This window comes from Ambystoma mexicanum, chromosome 4p, assembly GCF_040938575.1.
Source record: "Ambystoma mexicanum isolate Mex_15411 chromosome 4p, UKY_AmexF1_1, whole genome shotgun sequence".
In the NCBI taxonomy this organism is placed as follows: Eukaryota; Metazoa; Chordata; class Amphibia; order Caudata; family Ambystomatidae; genus Ambystoma; species Ambystoma mexicanum.
In genome coordinates this window covers 1,220,458,717-1,220,481,915 of record NC_090927.1, presented here as the reverse complement: position 1 = coordinate 1,220,481,915, position 23,199 = coordinate 1,220,458,717, and the positions used below count along the sequence as shown (strand labels likewise).

The 23,199-nt window shown below is 47.7% G+C and overlaps 1 protein-coding gene across 4 annotated transcripts in view; it reads right to left on the bottom strand.

Annotated features, from left to right (window-relative positions):
- MAP4K3 (mitogen-activated protein kinase kinase kinase kinase 3) overlaps positions 1-12,752 on the bottom strand; it is a 2,398,077-nt gene extending 2,385,325 nt beyond the window's left edge. For all 4 annotated transcript variants that reach the window (XM_069606874.1, XM_069606875.1, XM_069606876.1 and 1 more), the window contains exon 1: positions 12,498-12,752. In XM_069606874.1, coding sequence (XP_069462975.1) covers positions 12,498-12,593 — 96 coding nt within the window. In that variant the 5' untranslated portion in view covers positions 12,594-12,752. The remainder of the gene's footprint in view (positions 1-12,497) is intronic.
- Between the last annotated feature and the right edge of the window lie 10,447 nt (positions 12,753-23,199).

Genomic DNA, 23,199 nt, shown 5'->3' with positions numbered 1-23,199 from the left:
GCCATGTAGTCCCCCTGTTTTAACAGTGGGATTACTTCTTGTAGTGTAGTCATGTGACATTTCTGAGGCTTGACATACGTGGTCGCAGGTCTAGGACAGGGTGCCTTGCAAGGTCTCTTTGCCACAAGGAAGTACAATGAATAAATAACTTTGTTTACCCGATTGCCTGGACGATTTCTATGGCGTCCTTTAGTAGCAGTGCTTTGACCTCTTTCAACAGAATGCGCTGTTCCTCCTACGTCGTTTGTCTTTGTCTTGGCGGGTGATGTCTGCATGATTTCTATGCAATAGCCTCCCGCTAAGGTGGAAGTACCCACTTGTCTGACATGATCCCCCTCCCACGTGTGGGTAAAATGAGAAATGCAACCTCCTACTAGAGAGGCATGGGAGGGGACATGGAGCGGGTGGTCATTGCTTTGGTAGGGTGGAGCCTCTGGAGAAGTATCTGACTACTTCTCAACCTTCTGTGGCCCCTCTGAAAATGTTGTTGGGGGGGGGGGGGAATTGCCTTTGCGAGGAACCCCAAGATGTCTGCCCACCCAGGTTTTAGTTGGAGGACACCTGGGAGTTTTGTCCTGTAAAACGGCGTGTATTAAACACCCACGTCTGCACAAATGGTTTGCTTGTGAGCTGTCCCAGGGATTTGAGGGCGTCATATTCCTCCTTAGCTCTTCTTAGTGCGTCCTTGGCCGCTTTAAAAAAAAAAGGGGGGGGGTTAGGCTCAATTGGCATATTTAAAAGGGTGGCTTGTGTTTCCAGTTTGAAACCTGATTGACGTAGCCAAGCATGGCATTAAATGAGGGTACCCTCAGCTTCTATCCGCCATGCATCATCTGCTACATCCAGATTATTTTTCAGGATGCAGCTTGCCACCCGTTTACCTTCAGCTACTGTTTTTAAAAGCTGTGCCTTTAGGGGCTCCGGGGCAGAGTCTATTTGTTGTAAGATCTTGTCCCACTTGTGGCAATTATAACTTGCCAGGAGCATAGTGTTGTTGGCTAGCCTTACTTGATAGGCAGCCAAGGAAGCTACTTTCCTGTCCAGTATGTACATCTTGTTGCTCTCCTTGTCAGGAGGGTCTTTGGCAGAGGCTAAAGGTGTGTCTGCTTTTTTCCTTGTGGTGGTCGCCAGGAGAGAGTCTGGCTTTAGCTGCCCCCTGATGTACAATGGGTCTGACGGGGCTGGTCTAAACCTCTTCTCAATGCAACGGTTGACTGCCCTTGTCAGGTTGGGGGGTAAGCAAAGAAGGCAGATCTGTTATCTCAGAGGATGTCCTCTACAACATCTTTGTCAACTTGAAGGTCCTGGTTATCAATTTTAAAGTGTTCTGCAGCTTTTAAAAGAAGATTATACTACAGCTGTTTATCTACAGGGGAATCAGCCACAGGTTGATCAATATGGTCTGAAATTTGAATGATTTATACATCATAATATTAGTCTGTTTCCTCTATATCTCTTTGGTCGGCTATTGCACCAGGTTCCTGCAAACCTGTAGTGTCAAAATAGTATAGGTCATCAGATATGTTTTGATAGGTAGCGGTACTAGGCTGTGTCACGACTAGTTGGGGGTCTTCTGGAGTCTGGCTGCTTATTAGCTGCTTTGCCTTGAGGGGGCCTTTGGAGGTTAAGTTGATCGGGGTGTTTATCAAAAAAGTTAACAAAGAGACATTTTCCTCACTACTCGATAAAACTGTTCCGGGGTCCATTGAGTGGAGCTTGGTAATTCTGTGGGAACAGGTTCTGGTGAAGTGGGCCGTTTGTGGTGCATTGCCCTCGAGAGGGTGTCACTAGGGGGGGGGGGGGGGGGGTTCTTTATCCTTTGTAACCAGTGATCCAGTGATTTTTAGGATAGGTGCAAAGAAGATTTGGAGGTTTTCGATGTTTTGGATTTGAGGAGAGTATTCGAGACATATTTTTTAATGAGTTGAGTTCTGTCATTTTTTTTATTATTAGCAAGGGCCTCCAATGGGTCTTTCGACGCACGGTCCCTGGTCCCTGGGGACTTGTCTGATTTGCTTGCTGTGTCGGAAAGACTTTGGCGTCTCTTTTAGGGGCCCGTCATGTTGCGAACGCGATGGCCTAAGGACAGGGATTTTTCAGACGTTCCCTTCGACACTGCGTGTGGCTTATCGGTTGATGACGCGGTCGACTGTCAGCCATTGGGGGGGTGGTTTAATGTGGCTTGCAGTGTCGGTGCTTAAGCCGCCGGGTGTCATCTGCCTTGCAAAACCGGCATGTTTGTTGGAGTCGGTGGCTTGCACGCGGGAAACCGGCGGGTCCCCATAGCCCCTTGGCGTCACTTAGGACGCTGCCATCGCTGGAGGTTCCCTCAACATCCGTGGCGGCCTCGGCCTGCATGACTGGCCCAGCGTTTAGTTTTCCGGTCCTTAAGTGCCTAGGGCCGAAACTGTTTGCAGGACTTGCACTGTTTTTCGGAATGGTCCCTAGGAAGTCAGAGATTACACACCCTGTGTGAATGCTTCCAGGGAAACTTCCTGTTACAGTAAGGACAACATTTAAATGGTGGGTTTTCCATAATATGGAAAGGTGGCAGCTCAGCGATGTCAAAGGAAGAAATGGGTAATAAGCATTCTCTAAATGAGATTGTGACCTCCCCCTCACTCTCCCTACTGTGCAGGGCTGAGGCCCATTGGGGCCTAGATTGGCCGCAGACAAAGTTCGTCAAGACCGGTGAGTCGTTGTTGACGAATGGTCTTATTCTCGAAAGCCGTTGCTGGAGATACTGCGGTGAACAGCCATCGAAAGGATAGAAAGTCATACAAATTTTAAATGTAAAGTAATGTCATTAGCCAGAACAAGGAACTTGCGTCCAACTGTGATGGTGGAAAAAAGAAAAAAAAAAAAAAAAAAAAAAAACTTATCTGAGGGACCTCGACGTGTGAAGCACCATGGGTAAAGGAGACATCACACTAGGGATAGTATTACTGGCACGCCCCGTTGATGTCCCTTTTTGAGTTTGTAAATAATGTAATACTCTGTGGCTACCACTAGATGTCAGCCTATGCATAGCATGTGATCTAAGCAGATCCACAAGCCTCTCCACCCACCAGTAAACAACTGCATGTGAAACGCAACAAAAACCTTTGGAGTACACAGATTTGGTCATTATTCCACCCAAATTAGCTTTCCCAATTTCTCAACTACCTAGACAACACATGCAAGGCCTAATAATTCTGGAGGACATGGATGGCCACATTCTAATGGCACCCGACAGGACTGAGTGCCCATGCGGTCATGGATTTTGCTGCTCTGGCAATAAGGAGTATCCTCTTGGACAACATTTCAGATCAAAAGGCACAAAAGTAATTTTAAACCATGCTACAATGTTACGAATATTTTTAAATGTGGATGATTTCAATACTGTAACCAAACAAACAGTACAAGTCATGAGGCACAGTTTAATTTAACTATATCAATAGAGAAACCCTCCCCTCCCTGTTTTCTTCAGTGGTGGTTGTATTTCTGCAAAGTGCCTCAAACTTTATCAACAGTTTCCAGAACAGCAAATATAATAAGCCACTTACGCCTAACTGACCACTCACACGTTCAAAAAAGACAGAGGAATCGGTCACAGTTAGCATCCACATGAAAACCTACAAATGAAAACCTACAAATGACTTCAAGGTCTCATGCAGGAAAGTCTTGTGCAGTACAGACCCATAGCAGCCAAAGCCATGAAGAACAGCAACAAGGATTAAAAGTAGAACTGCAAAATGGTTACACCAACAATGAGGGTGGGAAGGCAAGCTCAGCGTTAACTTAACTGTCTTGGAAATAGACAACGCAGAGCATCACAGGTTTGAATCCCGGTCCCGCGCGTAGAGGCTGGTCTCAAGCATTAAGCGCTGTTAGGAAAGATTTCTCTTTACTGCACACCTTTCCTTCCATTTTAAAGGACCCCCAAACTTTTTGCTTTTATTTTTTATCCCGACCTGTACTTTTTACAATGCAGTGAATGAAGCCTTAAGCTTCACTACACTGTCTTTTGCTCATCTGTTATGTTATTTGGCATTTATATAGCGCTTTATATATCATTGGTATGACCTCAAAGCGCTGTTAGGTTTAACGCCCTTGGGAACCGTAGTTCTGGTCAGTGGAGATAAGTGTTGTAAGGTGTGTGGGTGCAACAGATAAGTGTACAGCTGGTGTAATTGCCAGGTGGTAGCTGTGTGCTAGCGTTTAGGTGTGGTGCTGGAGAAGTCAGTTGGATGTGTGCAGTCTGGGGGGTGGACAACCAGACTGAGTTTTGGCTGCGTTAGGCCTGAAGGACGCTTATGTGAGCAACAGGCCGGAATGTGCTCAGCTAGCTGCGTTTTATTAGGATGATGAGGTGTTGATGAGGTTGTATTTTTATGTGGACAGCTAGGCCGAATTACTCAGGGGTATAGCTGTGTTCCATTTGTGTAATGGTTTACAGTAGAGAGTAACAGTAGTGATGTGATATGGTGGTTATCTTTAGAGTGCCCGAGACCAGGCACATGAGTAGGATGGTGGGAAACATAGCAACAGACAGACATTTAAAGGCGGGGGGGGTGTATAGGGGGATACAGATATATAGAAACAGCGTTCATTCTATCCATTTCATCCACCCTTTCTAATTCATCCATTCCGTCCGCCTCATCCATTCCGTCCGCCTCATATGGTAATGACAAGATTTAGATACTTTGTAGATTTGACGAGAGAGGGTTAGGTTATGGGGAAACTGACATGTCCTTCAGGCTGTCAGTACTGGGGGACATTGTTTCCCTTAACCTGGTTACTTAGTTACTACTTTTAGTAACTCGCTATCACTTGAGGTAACTTTTTATCACCGTACAATGCATCTTACATGGTACACGTTTTTGTGTGCTAAATGGACAAGCTGGTGGCAGTAATGATTTTTACAATTTTTTGGTGCTTTTCGTTTTAGCCTTTTTGCGTTTACCGCGTTTGGCTACTAACTGTGACTAGTGATCAAACATGGCCATGTCACAAGGTATTTTTTGCTCGTCTTTTGGCGGTATTGTTTTAGCCTAGTTCCTGGCACGTGAGGCCAGGAAAATCCTTATATGCACTTGCAGTGCCCGGGAAAGCAGAAGCTTTTGGCCGGTTGCTGGAGGGCTATGTGTGTTTGATGGCAGGATGTGGGCTGGGACTGTCTGGTCCCAACCCACCAACTGCTTTCAGTGTGTCCGAGTGTTATGCGTGTGTGCGCGCGTCTAGTTCTGCTAGTGGGAGTTTCCGCTCTTACCTGGCTTTTGGAATAAGAAAAGGACCCCTGCACCCACTCTAGAGAGATCCTGGAGTAACCTGAAGGAGCCTAGACTCCTGTCCAGCTGCAAGACCTTGAGGAGACCGGAGACCCGTCTGAAGGAGGCCTGGTGACCAACTTCTGCTGCTGTCCTGGAAGAACCCTGTCTTGCTGTCGATCGTCAGCAGTCCTGCGAGGGAGCTGTGACCCGTGGAACAGAGGGAACATCCATTCCGGACGTCTGCTCGGGACACTGCAAAGAGGGCCCCGGACCAACTCTGTTTTTGGGCTACTGTGCTGCCGAAGTCACTGTTCCGCTTTACGGCCTGGAACTTGGGGGGTCAAGACTTACCTCTGTGGAATTTCGGAGTACTGGCGTCAAGGCAACCCGAGATAGGAGGGAATGTCCGACCGCGACAAGCAAGTCCCTTTGCGTTGCCGTGCTTGGTGACTGACGTCCGAAACAACTCAGCTTAGTCTATTCCAGTCCAGATAGGGGTCCTGCATCGTGTTTTTCTGCATTCTGCCACAAGAGTCCTTCTTGCACCAGCCAAAGACACCGACCAGAAATCTGCTTGAACCTGCAACCCCTATGAATCAAGGACTGAGGCAGACAGCGGGGAAAAGCAACCTCGGACCTTCTTCCATTCACCTGTCAAATCCTGTGAAGAATCCGAGTACGGGGTGATTTACAGTGGTCCTTACATACCCCTAAACTCCCTTTAAAAGTTTTGCTAACTTATCTAAAGCTTTTCCAATACTTTGGCTTTCCCATTGCTTGCTTGTGCAAGCCTTCGGAAAGTTAGGGACACTTTGGTTAGTTAGAATACCTTGTCCTCTAACCCTGGCCATCGTTCACTGAAACCGAGAGACCCAATCTTCATTTTTTCCAGCGCTACAAACTGCGTCTGAACTTTTGGGCATAAGCCCCCAGACAATTTAGGGAAGGACTTTTGAAGATACGGTTAATTCTCTGTGGACCTGTAGCGCATATTCTAATCTGTACTTTCCTTTACAGGGGTTTGATCTATACTATGCCCTACTCTAGTGACTGCATATATGTATTACATTATTAGTGTTGTGTGATACTTCTTCCTGTTAATAGTAATTTGTCGTGGTGTTGTTGGCCATAAATAACTGTATTTGTATACATACTGTCCAAGCAAAATTTGTGACTAACTGTGTTTACTCATCGTTGACCCTTTACAAGCTCACCACCTCTTGAGACTTAGCCTAGAACACTGGTCACTGCTACCTTGAACTGAGTTGGTTACAGCTCCCAGAGTAGTCCCTGTCACAATATAGGTTGGGCTTCTATACATCTGTCCACCGTGCCAGAGTATAGAAAGGTCAGTCCTAAACAAGCACAATATAAAAAAAAAGCTCAATAGCAGCATCACAACTATATGTAGTTAAGAATGACTGACTAAATCCATTTGTTCAGATGTATCACCAAGTGGCCTTACATTAATGGTTATGTTGAGAGCAAACACCAAGTCATAAAGGGAGTGTTAGCTTAGCAAACCTACTACTCGACACCCCCTTCTTAAAACCTCCCACTTAGGAGTGCTGTTTGAATAGAACTCTTGTTGAACACCAGGGGTGCACCTAGGCTAAAATTTCTGGGGGGAGTGGGGAGGCTATCCCTTCAAATGTTGGAAGAAGCGCTAACTTCAGAGACTGTTTAGTTTATTTCTTATAATGCGCAGCACACCTGTATGCCTCAGTGCGTATCATAAAAATCCATTCACACGCTAGCAATAAAAGAACAAAGACAAAACAAAAACATCAGACCAGAAACAAAGGCAAAAAAATATATAATAATTTCAGCCAACAGAAAAACATGTTCTCCAGGTACACGAAGTATGTCAATTTAAGATAATTCTCAAGTTATGTGATGACAGATTGTCCAGGTTCTTACATAGACTCAAAAACAAAAAGGTCGATTTTTTTGGCCACACCCTATAATAATACAATCTGTGTTACTTTTGGTACACCAATTATTGATTTGCACCATATGCAAATATATCAGGTCCTGTGTTCTGATACAATGTTGCCCCACTGCATGATGTAGCCATGCTAGGACTTGGTTCCTGGGCCCTCTTTTGACTCTGAACCACGTGGTTTATCTACATTAGCAATTATCAATTTCTTAGGTCCATGGAGAAATCCCCCAAGTTTGTCTCTATAACCTTTGGCATTAAGGTTTTCCTGATACGAATATCCATTGGTGGTTTAACACCCAGGATGGAATTTGAAGCAATCTTCGGGCTGGCGGGTTTCAAAATCGGTGGAGTAACACTCATCACTGGACTAAGGACAAGGCAGACGGGATCAGTATGTTTGAGGTTCCTTAAGCAGGGATTTCCATTAGATTTGTCTGGCAATACTTTTCAGTCCTGGCACAGTTCTGGTCAAATAAAATCATCTGAGAATGTTGATTAACCTTAGCAGGGCTCTGGTCAGTTTGGCAGGACTTTTCAGCTCTTTCAAAAGGCAGATTTGTTAACCTTGTGACCAATGAATCAACCCCAGAGCAAAATGCAGAGACATTTGTGCACAAGGTAATAATAAGCTCCTTAATATGGGGACAACTCTCAACAATGATCGATTCAACATCAACCCCAGTCGTGTTCAAAGATGATCGCACTAAGGCTTCTGATAAGGCTTCATCCATACTTTTTTTGTAGGGGACTGCATTACCACAGCCAGCGAAGAGGCTACGGTGTTGATGATGCCGGTTTAATTCTTCAATGGCATTTCCCTATATAGATCCGTTTGGACTTTAACTAGCGGCATGGGTATAGTAGAAGTGCTTCGCCAATTCCATACTAGCCATAGAAGTATACCTGAATGGTCCCTGTTCAAAGGGTGTCATCAGGAGGTTGGAGCTTTTACAGTCAATTAGATCTGGTCAATAGAGCAATTCGCCACCCCTTCAGCAAATTGCAAAACCTGCACAAAGACAAAAAGGCAGCCACAGCCCTTTGCAACTTAATGTCAAAGAGGCAAGACGTTTAAGATATAAAGAGGCGGGAAATACAGGGCAGACAAACTAGAAAGAGTCTAAGACATATCTTTCAGACATGCCCCATGCCTGATCCAGCAAGTGCCCTGTACCGTGCCACACCAGCCACGTAACTATCTAACTCACCAGGGGAGCAGCTTTGACGTTGGAACTCCAGCTTGCCGGAACAAAGCATATTGCCCCAGGTATGTATCGCCAGTATATGGACCCATTCAGGATAAAAACGAGTTCTCCACTGGGATGCTGCAAGGAATCAGTGTGATGATTAAGTGCGGGGAAAGGTTGCCGGGAAATCCACAATGCATCTGTGATGCATCAGTAGGCCTCCACGCCAAGGAAGTGCCAAAACCCCTGGTGCTCTGGCACCAAGAGCAGCACAGGACGTGAACCGCCAGCAGCAGCCAGCAAGTCACACCGGGGACGAGCATGCAGCGTGCGTACGACTAGCCGCTTCCGTTAGCAGGTTAGATAGGAAGTTTATGTCTATGTGTGGACAAAAGGAAATTGTGTATGCGGGGAAGGGGCAAACTTGTGTGGAGGCATCTAATTTCTTTACTAATTCTAATGAGACTATTCTGCTGAAACTTTAATGTTACAGCAGTTAACTCTCTCCTTCATATCTGAAACGTCACACTTAATGACTACTGTGAGAATGAGCTGTCTCCTGTCCACAATTCACTTCTAATCACTCTGCTGACATTCAAGTGCTAACCCCCCATCCCAATGTCAATCGCCTAAAAAGAATGTATGCATATGAATGCAGGTGCAAACAGTGAAATGTTTTGTATTATTAATTGCAGGGCCATTGGTAACTGTGAAGGTAGACACAATTTAACATCTATGTCCTGTTCTGACCGGCCACAGCTCTGTAGTTCAGCCAGGTCGAGTCAACATAGCCCAAAATGCTGAGGAAGGTATGGGGGGGGAGGGGGGCGGGAGCTAGAGCCCTATCGACGGAATGGTGTTGCGACACTGCTGAACACCCCTTCTGATAGAATCCACAATTTACCACCAACTTACCACCATGTTCAGCTTTGCTTACTCACCAGTTGCACATTTGTTTTAGTTACACAGACTGCCCATGGCAGTGGCTTGTTAAGACCAACAACAATGACCTGTAGTGGGGCCTGGCTCAAATGACGGGCCTAGTCTTCCTAAGAAGCTGATCTGGGACGAGTTAGTTCACAGACCCGCCCTGTTACAGAATATGCATGGCGAGTGCCACCTCAGGACTAAAGAGGCATCTGGACCAACACATTGCTGTCTATCACTCCTCTTCTCACCGAGTGCTCGCTTGAATCTTTACGACAAGCATACATACCCTGCTAAATCTGGTGACCAGATGCATGCTTTAACAAGTTGTCCATTATGCTTTACATTTCTCTTCATACATATTACCAAACACATGAAGTTAATGTCACATAGCTATGTTTGTATGGCACTAGTGTGCCTGAGGGTCAAAAGTAGCTCATGGTAGCTGTTGCGGCAAGCTAGCCAAGCACTCCTGGACAAGAAGCAGGAACTAAATATTTTCCAGCAATGTTGATCCGTTCTAAGCATTAGTTACTATAATCTTCTAATCCAATAGTTGTAAAACAAGAAAGGTCTTTCTCCTCGGAGTGGGAGAAATTTGACACAAGGACCAGCTGCTGAGGTTCACTCAACTACAAAGAATCACGGACAGAACAGATATAGAGGGGAATTAAATTCGATTTACCTTTTTTTATATACAAAGAACATTTTATGGAAATATTCTTTAAGAAATACGTTTTTGAAAAAAAACATTAAGAAAGCACAGGACAGACACTGGTAAAACATTCTATTTGTTCACACATGTGTCATGCAAACAGTCTTACTATCCAAACATAAAAAACTACACTTACAGAACAATCAATCACTCAACCAAAAAAACAGCAGGTTAATCGTTAAAACCTTTAAGCACAGCCTCAAAATGCTAGATAAATGCACAAATTCATAGAGCATAATCAATATGATTCCTAGTTACCCAACATATTTCATTCCCATACAGTGATTAATATATACAGTCGTGGGGAAATTCTTCAGGGGGCTCCGGATAGATTTCTGTGAGTGGCAGACCACATACTTTATCTGCCCAGGACTGGTTGCTCAAAGGCCTAATGAGCTCATCATTGATAAGATATGTATCCGTAAGATCCAGTGGCGTCGCTAGGGGGGCCAAGGCCCCCTCTGTTCCCCCCTTCTACTCCCCTACCTAAGACGAGCAGTGACCATGTTCTCCCCCTACTTTTGTCTGTGCCCCCCTACATTTGTCTTTGGCCCCCTCTGTGCCCCCCCTAAATTTGATTCCTGGCGACGCCACTGGTAAGATCCAAGTTTAGTATAAAAGGTGCGAGTCTAGAGAGAGGGGTACTGGCATGGGCCTACTTACTGTAAAGCATTTTCAAACACTGTAGGCTCTTTAAGAAACAGCATACTTCTAAGAAGAATAAGGTTGAGGTTGTTCACACTTCCACTACTTTTGTGACATCCGGCTACAGTTCTCATGTACAGCAGCATTTACTGTCACATAGGTTTGCCGACATTCAAATGTTACAATTTACATCAATGGACCTTCATCTTAAGAGGTGAATCATTTTGACAGTCGGCTGCTTTCAGTCCCTTTATCAATTATGGAAATGTGGCCTCCAGAACTGGGCTGCTGCGCTGCTTTTGAACCCGTATAAAGTTAAGCAGCAATTACACACCTAAAGTAACATCTACCTGGGGATGCTACAGTGTCTTATATTACACTTGATACATATAAGGACTCCATGTTCTATGCTTAACGGGACCTCCTTCATAACATTATTACCATCCTGATCCATTTCCATGTAAACTCACACGCTCCTTTTCTCCAATAAGGCTAGTCTCAAAATGTATTTTGCGTTTACGAATATGGAAACTATAAATTGCAACGTTTTCTTGGGAAGAAAAGGTCACCCTTCGCGTAAACAGATTTTATGAACGCAAAATGTGTACTGCGCTATAAAAAAAAAAACAAAATGAACATTAAAAACGATCCTAAAAACAAAGAGCGGAATGAGTTGCGCTCCTCGAAGGAGAAACATAAATAGGTCAAGACATTGCAGGGTTATTTCGCATGTTGATAAAGTGTGGCTAACCAACTGTTTACTAGAGAACACGGTGCTTAACGCCAAGAAGACGGCAGTCGTGGCAAAGTATATATGCTAACTTCCAAGGAGACTCTGTAACCACAATTGTGACCGAAGCAAAAGAGTATGGCTAAAAATATGTTTTACCTTTCGTGTCATCGAATCGTTATTGAGTAAAAAAAGAAGTAGAGTGTAAATAAATCAAATAGGCTAAGAGTTGTCGTTAGCATTGCATGCTGGCGGTATAGTGATCCCGCTGACGCCTCAACAACCACAAAACCAAATCGGAAGTCCCTCATTCGCTCACAACGTCAAACTGGTAACAAATTAACTTTCACATAGGTCATGTTAATTTGGGGGGCGGATGCGTCTCGCTCACGTGAAGGATAACATCTGCCGATGTTTACAAAGTCTGCTGTATGATGTAGCTCGATAATACAAAAGTCTAACTGAAGGTATTGGGCATACGAGACATTGCAAAACGCACTCGGCACTAGAAGGGCACCAGCTGTACCCCCCGGCACTCAAGAGACCATAACAGAGCAAAGCAGGCAGGCCTAGACAGGAAGGGATAGATGGTGGGGGCGTGTTGGCTTCGCTGTAAGCTGCAATGCCCACAGATCTCCAGTTGGGCCATGTGAGACGTAAGCAGCTCTCTTGGTCGGGTTACCTTCTGTATTATGTTACTCGCAGCATACATGCATTGATAGTGGGAAACGCATGAATTACAAGTACCAAATGAACGGAATATATACTGTCACATCGGACACTGGATAAATGGAGACGTCCGCAGGATTAGCAGAGCTAGAACACTTTACCCGACACTAGCAAGATGATTTCCGCTTTTCTTGGAAATCGCCGTCCTCGATGTTACCAAAGATGTCATATCATCCCAAATGTCACCCATAGTTGTCATGGGATTTTCAAGCACAGGAACCTTCCATTGAGTTTATCAACAATGGGGCCCCCAGACTGTCCGTATGGCTAATTTCAAGGGGGCAGTAGGTGGCTTTCATGAGCCTTTCAAAAAACATTTCACCTCCTTCTATTTACTCCCCAACAGGGTACTGCTGTTGCCCCTCACCTTGTACACATCCCCGTAGGTACCGCTGCCGATCCTCTGGATCAGCTCGAAGTCCTCCTGCGGATTTCGCCGGGACAGGTCAGCCCCAGTACTCATGGCGTCAACACCTCTGCTGGGCAGAGCCCAGGCCTCGTCTGGGGCTGCCCTTCAGGGACGGTCCTATAGCGATGTGCAGATAATTGCCCCTTCCCACCCCAGGAAACCAAATCACAGCAGTCACAAGAGCCTCTGAAACTCCAACATGGCGACCGCCGAAGAAAGTGCGCACGCGCATAGAGCGTGCGATGGGCGTGTCACTTGCGGTGATAGGCGGCACCTCTAGGGTGAAGAGGCGTGACCAAGCACGAGGGAAAGGGCTCGGACTAGTTAGGAATGTGCGCAGTACTGTCAGCTATGCATATGACTGTCGGGCGTACATGCTTTGCATTGCTATGGGCGCGGCCACAAGACGAGGGAGGCGAGGCCATGAGGCGAATAGGGGTGTATGGGCGCGGCATTGGGCGTTGTTTAGAGGGTAAAAGGGCGTGGCTACGCAAAATCAGAAGCCAGGCCATACCTGGATTGCGCGTGGCCGTTTTCATCAGTATGACAAATGCTCTATGGCCAGCAACCCGTGGTGGCATAAAGAGGTGCCCATGCACGTCTGCATTTTTTTAAAACATCCCTGTAGTGGCCTTTAATAATTACGAGACGCGTGCGTGATGGAAAGGGGTGTTTATTTGACACCTGGTACATAAAGAGCAGCTGGGGGTATTTAAGTCCAGAGGTAAGTATGGGCAGTACTCACAGTTTAGTTCCATTGCACAGTTGGTTTCACTGCAGTGTGCATGTACTGGGACATTGATATCCCCAGATAGTTGGAGCTCCCAGGAGGCTGTCCTCAGCCATGGTGTTAGGCTCAGCTACCTGGGATCTGCATTTGTGGCAGACTTATGCCAGAGGGCTGATTTGCCTCATCACAGAGGAGCGCCGCGGCCCGTCTGTTTCTCAGGGCTCGCTACGAATCTCAGGTGCGAATCTCTGTGCCCCCGCGCTTCGCGCGTGAACTCTTGTGAGATCTCACCATCACGAGATCTCACGGGACGAGTCCCCACACACCTGTTTTCGTGGGAAAAACTGGTTCCTAGTTCATGACAAAGTCTGTGAATCTGGTTGGCTTCCTTCTTTACTGTTGGGGCTGATTCTGGTCTGTAGCTGCTTTGGGGGATAGGGTGGTTGTGTGAGATGTGTCGCAAAGGGGTTGTTCTGCTGAGGTTGCTTCCCGGCGTGTTTCCCTAGACAGGGTGGAGTTCATGTGTACATGTTCATTGTGGTTTCCTTCTTCCCTAACATCCTTCGCTGATTGTTGGGGGTTGCTGGCTGTCTTCCCATTGCTCATGGTCGTCTCTTACTCCCTTGGAGGGGTAGGTGGTGGACGCCCTTTTCTTGTACACGTCCACCCTTTCCAGGTTCCCCCTTCTTCCATCACTGATGTGGACATGGTTGGTTCCTTTCCATGTGACTTCAATAGTTTTGCTATACTTCGAGCCCGTCGCAGTGTCTTTGTGTGGTAGACGTATTTTCACTAAATCTCCTTCATTGACTTCTGTGCAAGATGCTGCTCTGCATTTGTCGCCCTGAGATTTCATGATCTCTTTGTTCTTTTGCAATCTGAAGACAATGTCGCTCATGTTGATGTCATCGTCCGCACCGACTTTGTATATCCACGGTGGCACCAGCATGGATGCAGTCCTTCTCCCTCTCAACATTTGAAGTCCAGCCCTATTTTGTAGCAAACTCCCTGTGGGATTTCCGTGGGTATCATGGGTGCTTGCCTCACCTTTAATCGCTTGTCGCTGTTGGTGCATTCATGGCATCTTTCAATCATCGCCCTTACATCTTGGTTCATACCTGACCACCAATACGTGTCACATACTCTGGGTCGCGTCATTTTGTTGCCTAGATGACCCTCATGCGCTCTGCACAGTATCACTTTGCAGATGCCTCTTGGAGGGATTACTTGGTTGCCTCTCATTATTAGACATCCATCTCTGTGATTTTGTCGCTGACTTTCCAGTAGGGTCGCAGACCTTCCGGCACTGCTCTCTCGATGGGCCACCCTTTGTGGGTCCATTCCGCTACTTGGCCCAGGGCGTCATTTCGTACCATTTCTTCCTGCCAATGTGACTCGCTCATCTCCGTAAAGTCTTTGTTCCTTAGATCTCCTATGGATGCCACCCCACATTCATCTTTGAGGAATGTGGTGCCTCGGGTACTCTGATCCAGTAACCTGGACATGCAGTCTGCTTGAACGTTCTTCCAGCCGGCAATATTGTTGATCTTGTATGTGTACTCCTGCAGTTTGGCTGCAATTCGTGCTAGCCGTGGTGTCGCTGTCTTCGTGCCACCAGGGCTCAACATGTGCACCAGTGGTTTGTGGTTGGTGACTAGGTGGAATTTGGTTCCCCAAACGTACGATCTGAAATACTCCACAGCCCAGTCGCACGCCAACATCTCTTTTTCGACGGTGGAGTAGTTTTTTTTCTGAGGTGGACAATGCTTTCGACGCAAAGGCGACACTATTTTCGGAGTCTCCCTTCTTTTGAGTGAGGGTGGTGCCCAAACCGTATGCACTGACATCTGTCGTTATGTAGGTTTACCATTTGGGATTGAACGGCTTAAGACGACATGGTGCATGCAGGATTCTTTTCTTGATTTCAACAAAAGCTTTGACTTGTTGTGATTCCCATGTGTACTCCGCACCTTTCTTCAGGGGTTCTTTCAAAGGCGATGTGGTTTTCAGAGAATCTGGGAATGAATTTCACGTAATACTCCGCTAGGCCCAGGAACGACCGAAGTTCATCTTTTGAAGTCGGGGCTAGGGCATCAACTATAGCTTGTAGAAGGTTTTTCTTGGGGCTTACTCCTTCCTTTGAGATGCAGTAACCTAGGTACTCTACTTCGCCAGCTCCGAATATGCACTTCTCGTGATGCAGGTGGACTCCTGCGTTCTGTAGTTTGCTAAGTACTTCTCCTAGCACTCTGTCATGGGTTCCTGTGCCCTTGGCGTATACCAGGATGTCGTCTTGGAAATACGACAAGTTGTCAATGCCGTGCAGCAGTGAATTCATCATTCTTTGAAATGCTGATGCAGCGGATAACAAACCCGAATGGCATTCGAGTATATTGATATGTGCCGAATGGCGTGATGAATGCTGTGAGTGGGAGTGAGGCCTTGTGCAGATCAATTTGATGGTATGCATCATGAAAATCAAGTTTTGAAAATACTGTCACTTCCTTCATCATCAAAATTATTTCATTGATGCTGGGCAAGGGAAAACTGTCCGTAACTACTTTCATGTTGAGGCTGCGTAGATCTATGCACACTCTCAACTCGTTGGAGGTCTCTTCTTTATGAGGACCACCGGACTTAGCCATTCGGAGGACTCGACAGTCTCAATCGTTCCTTCCTTGACCATATTCTGGAGCTGTGCTTCGCGTACCATTCTTGCTGTCGCTGGAACGTGCCTGACCTTGTGTTTGACCGGTACTGCATTGGGTTTTAGGTGGATTTTGTGCACGTAATCTTTTATTTTCTCGGGTGCTTCGGAGAACAGCGTGGGGAATGCAGTTTTGAGATTCGGCGCTCCTCCCGAGGAGACCAGCAGCACTTGTTCAGCAGTGCTTTGATCTAGTCATATGCTCAACATATGCTGGTCGTCCCATCCCAAAACATCTGGGCCCTGGGACGAAAAGTAGACTTTCGTTGTGGTGCACCTATCTTTAAATTTGATTTTGGCTCTGATATATCCTAGTAGCTCTACCGTGGCCCCACCGAAGACTGTTGGCCTTTGTTTGGTGCTTCTGATTTCGACCAGGTCGCATCCCATCATGTTCTTGTATATATGGATGGGGAGGATGTTCAGGTCAGACCCCGACTCGGCCATGACGCGCGTTTCCATTCCATCTACTCTCACCATACAATGGGGTTTCTCCCTTCTAGCTCGAGATCAGTTGACCATGACCACCATGGGCTTGTTGCACTGATCATCTTCATCGCTTGATGCTCTGTCGCCGTCGACGCGGGTGACATTCTTTTCCCGCCACGTGCATGCTATGGCCACCTGGCCAAATCACCTGCACTTGGAGCATTCCTTGTTCCTTGCGGGACAGTCTTGATCGCTCGCCATGTGCTTGGTGCTGACGCATCTGTAGCACTGGGGTGCTTCTCTCGACTTTGGTCCTTTTTTCCTGACATTTTCTCGTGGCTGTCTCTCTCTCTGCGCCCCCTTCATTGCACAGCGGCCATTTTGGGTGTGGTGACGGCCCACTAACTTCTCTGCGCCTGCTTGAAGTTTCCTCTTTGCCCCCTGCAATTTGTATGGCTTTATCCAGGTCCAGTTCTTTCGCCTGTATGAATTTGTCTTGGACTTTGCAGGAATTGGTGTGGACCACTAACATGTCGCATATGACGTTCCACGTTGTCCCCAAATCCGCACAACGCAGCCAATTCTCTCATTCTGGTGAGGTAGTTATCGACAGGTTCGTTGCCTTCTTGTTTCCTCATGTAAAATTTGAGTCTGTGGAGTACCACGTTTTCTTTGTTGGAGAACCTTTTGATTATTCGTCGAACTGCCTCCTTGTAGATGTCATCGCACTCGTTCACGGTAGGCACAGCTTTCATCCCTGCAAAGATACGCTGTCCCTTGACCCCCATGGCGTTAAGTGACACAGCCTTCTTTCTAGCTGGGGAACAGCCCGTACATCCCAATGCTTCCAGATACGTGGAGAACAATGGTTTCCACTGTTGCCACAGGATTGCTGGCTTGCCAGGGGACTGGAGAAAGGCGGGGTGGTGTGCCGCCCTGCATGGCTCCTGCGTGGGTGTTTTCTGGTCCTCGTTGCCAATTATGTAGTGGCCTTTAATAATTACAGGGCGCTTGCGTGATGGAAAGGGGTGTTTATTTGACACCTGGTACATAAAGAGCAGCTGGGGGTATTTAAATCCAGGGGTAAATATGGGGCAATACTCCCAGTTCAGTTCCTTTGCACAAACAGTTGGCTTCACGGCAGTGTGCATGTACTGGGACATTGATATCCCCACATAGCTGGAGCTCCCAGGAGGCTGTCCTCAGCCATGGTGTTACGCTCAGCTATCTGGGATCTGCAATTGTGGCAGGCTTATGCAGGAGGGCTGATTTCCCTCATCACAGAGGAGCGCCAAGACCCAACTGTTTCTCAGGGCTCGCTCCAACTCTATGGTGCGAATCTCTGTTCACTCGAACTTCGTGCGCAATCTCTCATGAGATCTCACCACCACGAGATCTCGCGGGACGAGTCCCCACAACTCCCATCCTTGTTTTTAACATTCATTTTAACCATCCCTTTATTTGTCAGTAAAACATTTACACCGCCATTATACTTGAAAATGTATCACCTCCCAACAGACAACCAGACATCTCTGTAGTATAAAGTGCACATTGTCTTCACACCACATAAATCAGTTTCTTACATGCATCTTGTGAATAAAATGTGCATGTAGTATAATCTTGGTGCACAAGATGACTCCAGCTCCTTCCTTGGGTGAATCATCTCTGTGCACCGATGCTGTTCCGTAAGTGACTGTTTAACTGTCAAATCGTGTAGACCCATCTGCTGAGAAGATGGTCTTACCTCTTTCTTGCTTACAATAAATGCACACTACTTGCATATCTACACAGCGATCGTTATTTCAAGTGATGACAAGGGCGAGGGACATGGAGGAAGACCCCTGTCACCGTCCTTATCCAGTACCCTGAGCAAGTCTTCAGTCAGCCACATCCTGGTAATGGCTTGCAGCGGCCTGGCATCGCATCGGACTCCACCTCAGGGCACCTCTCATCTCTGTCCACACGACTGGCGCAGGCAGCGTTGCAGCGTAGATGAGCCCTTTTATATGCAGTCCGGGTGACGGAGCAGGCGGCAGCGGCATTGGAAAGACATGGGGGAAGGCAGGGAGGTGGACCGGATAAGCAACGCACAGCAGGATTCATGCCGGGGGAGAAAGAGACGGCAGCCTTAGCAGTCCACGCTGTATAATTTCAATGATACACCCATATTTAGGGAGGTGTTCCTAGATCGTCGTTTCACGTGCTCCCCCAGTGGCGGTTAAAAGATTACATTATATACTATTGGTTTTATACCTGATGTTTGGGCATGTTAACTATGAAGCACACAGGAGGGAGAGTGCATCCGGATGACATTGAAAAATGTTTTATCAGGGGGTTGTGGCCGGCGAGCGATGCTGACTCCGCATTCCTGCAAAACATCCTGTTTCCGTGGCACGAATCTCTATATAAACTACACCGATCGATAGGGTATTATCCCGGGACTGAATGACCAGAAGATACCCCATGATGCTCGCCGGAGAAGAGAGTTCTTGACGGAAGAAGGTGCGGACATCGGGAACGGGCACCTCCATAAAATGGCGGCGGACGCTGCTCGGAGTGAGGGGGAAGCTTCATCGGAGAGGAGAGTCCGGCAGTGACAGCGCCGACTGGGCGTAGCTCTGCCAAGATCCGGGCAGACGTGGGGCACAGAGTACTCGCACCCACTGTGTCAGTCTTGAACGAGAGGGACATTTTACCTTCCTCCACCCGACAACGGCTCCCGCCCAAATTACCCAGGCGACACAGAACCAGGAAGGATAGCGTGCCAGGACCACAAGGCACGGCTTCAGACCCCACTGGCTCTGCGGCGCGGAGTTCCGATCGCCGTGGGATAAGCATACTGGAGCTCCAAGGACATTTTCTGGCAGGAAACCTCGGCCAGACTCTGGGGGTGGTGTCTGAAGCAGCTGCTGCTCGCACCGAATAAAGTGCCAAAGAAACTCAATGCAAGACGCCCAACCTGCTGAAACCAAGCGTCACCTGGAGAACTGGGACCGACTCACCAGCTCGACGGCATAGATGGTGAGTTAGTGCAACACCAACTCCTGCATAGGGCTCCTAGGGGTTCAGACCTTACCCGGCATATACTACGCACCGCTCACGGCACCGTAATATAGCCCAGACAGATACCTCAGCACTATTAGAAAGACCATTGAGCATGCTCTAACGATGGAGACTCCCCTTGAGTCCCGTAAGGCAGTTAACCCCATGGGGCCTGTACCGGGGGACAACAACAGCACTGGTGAGTGCGAGCCTGCACGGTGACAGAGCGCCCCAATCCGAGGGCAGTACACACCCATGGCCGGTGGCGTGATTCCGAGGCTCCCGCCGACCACCCCTTCGGGGAAAAGACCAGGCATGCGCGTTGGGGAGCCACGCCCCCCCTGTGTCCTCGGACCTGGGTCACTCAGCGTGAAAGACTGTGAAAACAACGCCAGCCAGCAAACAGAGGCGCGCTCTCCTGCAACCGGGACAGGGTGTGGACCACACTCCCTGGTTGGAGGCTGGCTGGCTGTATGACCACAAACGCCAACTACACGGCCTGGAGGCAGATGAGGCACCCGGCCAGCCGACCCCATTGGCGAGACTGGGGTGGGAAACCCGAAACGAAGAACATCCGAGTGTACAATAACATAGAGAGACCGGAGAGGGAAACCCCTTTTCAAATCCTCGTATCAAGACCCATGTACATGCTCCTGGAATAAAGAGGATTATGGACTTCATGCCGTAGGGCCACAAATTACTGAGCAGCTGATCCTCGAGGACAACCCAACTATTGAGGGCATATGAACAGTTCAGGTTGCAGGACAATTACTTGGGCTCACTTTAACGGGAAACAACATGGCTGTTGTGTCCTCTGGCCTCGTTCCTTCAATGTGGTCCTCGGCAAGTGTGCCCATGTGTTCTATCCCGACTACTATGCCCTGAGCCTCGATCTTCAATGGGGAGCAGCAAAGAAAGCCAGTGTCAACAAAGGCTTTACCATGGGTTCTGGAGGCAGGAACAGCAAGAAGCGGACATGGCGGACAGGGTGCTGGGACGGCATTTTGATTCCAGAGGTACCCCGCTGGAGAGAGCTTAAGGCCCTCAACATATTCCAAGGTTTTGAGTGTTACACTCACCTGACTCCCACGGAGGCGCTGGCCTGGTTCGCGCTGCTGTGACCTCTTCTAAGGTGATGCGCAAGGTTCGGAAGACGGACTGGACCGGGCCCCCAAATCTGGCTTGCCTGGCTCGCAGAAGTATCCTTCTGTAGGCGAAAATAGGGGATTAACTGTCTGCGGGGTAATGCAATCGGCCTCCCACTTTCCCCTCTCACCCTCCTCGAAACCCTTCTGTGATTTCTCGTAGCGTCTCACCTTAGGGTCTGGAAGGACGAGTTCTCCATCCTGCTTCTGATGCAGGGGCGCGTTGGTATCCAGTTACTTCACTGGATTTTCGGATTGGTGAGAACCAAACTTGCTTGGCTTCCAGGTAAGTTTTTTGATAAGAGGTTCCCCTTGTGTCCATGCATTAATGTACTAATGCTAGTGTCTTTTTCCCCATAGGGGCCGGGGTACGGAATGCCGGGGAACAGGCACCGACCCGAGATGAGAGGTGAAATCCTTGTAGAAATCAAGTAAGTCTTTAATGAGCGTTTTTCGGTAATGTCTTTTCATTCGCTCATAAACGCTGATGTCTTTTTTTCCCCTTAGGGGCCGGGGTCCGGAAATGCCAGGATGCGGCGCGGACCCGAAATGAAGAGGGAATGAATCAACAGGTAAGTCTTAACATGGAGATTTAGCTTTCCTTATTCCCTTCTCTCTCTCTCACCTTTTGTTCTGGTCTTTTTCTCCCTAGGCGCTGGGGCGTGACTGCGAATCCGGATGATCGCTGCTGAACATGGAGGCGCTCTGTAAAGGTGAGTGGAATGCGGCGCTGCAGCGATCGATGCGATGAGCTTTTAAATTAAAGTCTTCCTTTTCAGGATTGTCGGCGAGATGTCTCCCGGATGCGGATTTAGCAGGTAAGGACTTTTCCTTCTTCTGTTCTCTTCTTCTCTTCCTTTGCAGGTGATCCAGGATGCTGGCAGGCGTGGCAGAAGTCAGGATGCAGGAGCAGACACGGTGAGAGTCCAGCTGCTAGATGCAGAACAACGCGAAGCACGTGTGGCTGTTCGGGTGGGGTTTAAATAGCCTTGGAAGAAGTTCCAGGTATGTATCCTTCCTCCAATCAGGTATGTATCCTTTCCCGACCACGCTCGGATGGTAAATTAGTCCCACAGGTAAAGTAGTTCCTTTCAGGCCTCAAGGAGGCCGGGATCCTGCAGCATGGTCTGCATCAGGTAAGTGCACCCAAGCACTTCCATAATGAGCCTGGCGCCTATGGCGCCAGGACACTGTCCAAAGGGCCCCTATATGGGGTTGCTGGGTCCTTCCTTGGGGACTGGATGTCCGCGTTCGGGGACGCAGGGCTTGAACCGGCTCCCCGGGAGCGGGCATCATGACAGCACTCCCCCCCAAGGCCCCTCCCAAGGTTTTCCCTCCGGGGGTTTTGGTTTGTCTGGGAAGAGTCGGTGGAATTTCCTGACTAATCGAGGTGCATGCACATGGTCGCTGGGTTCCCACGACCTCTCCTGAGGTCCGTACCCCTTCCAATCAATTAGGTAGAACAGTTTTGACCTAAACATTTTTGAGTCTAAAATGTTCTTCACTTCGAATTCGGGCTCCCCATCTATTAGAATAGGTTCTGGAGGTTTGAGTAGTCGGGTTCCGGGTACCACTGGTTTCAGAAGTGACACATGAAAAACAGGGTGAATTCGCATACTAGCTGGTAAATCAAGTTTAACAGCCACTGGGTTAATTATTGCCGTAATAGAATAAGGTCCCAGATATTTTGGGTTAAAAGTTCGAGGCCCTTTGAGTGGTAAATGTCTGGTTGCTAACCACACTTGATCCCCAATCTGATACAGAGGTGCTTCACTCCAATGTAGATCAGCATTCTCCTTGTATTTTCTCTTGGCTTGTTGTAAATGCGTAGTTGCCTCTTTGAAGGCTTGGGTAATTGTAGAATGCAGATGTTCTACTGCAGGCATTCCGAGGTTCTGAGGTGAGTCAAGGTTTGAGGTTCGAGGGTGATGCCCAAACAAAGTATAAAAAGGACTGTGGCCAGTTCCAGAGTGTACCGAATTATTATATGCGTATTCGGCTATCCAAAGAATGTCTTTCCAGTTGCTTTCAGATTGCTGTAACATACACCGTAAGTACTGTTCAAGGGTCTGATTTGTCCTCTCGGTCTGACCATCGGTCTGGGGGTGGTGACTGGTCGATAATCTTACGTCGATCTGCGCCATTTGACAACATTTGCGCCAGAAGTGGGAAATGAATTGGCTTCCCCGGTCAGAGATTAGTATAGATGGGAATCCATGTAGCCGAACAATATTTTCGAGGAATTCTTTGGCTAGGACAGAAGCTGAAGGTAAACCTTTCAAAGGAATAAAGTGGGCCATTTTGGAAAACAAATCCACAATTACCAGAATAGTATTGTACCCCGAACAAGGAGGCAGGTCCGTAATAAAATCCATCGATAGGGTGTGCCAGGGTGCTGGTGGTATGTCTAGAGGTTGAAGGAGACCGGCTGGTCTTTTCTTTTGACTTTTATTTTGGGCGCAAACACCACAGGATATCACAAAAGATTTAACATCTTTTCGCCAAGAGGGCCACCAAAATTGTCGTTTCACCTTTTCCTCTGTCTTGGCAATACCGGGGTGTCCCTCTATTAATGTATCATGATAACCGGAAATAACTAGTTCGTGT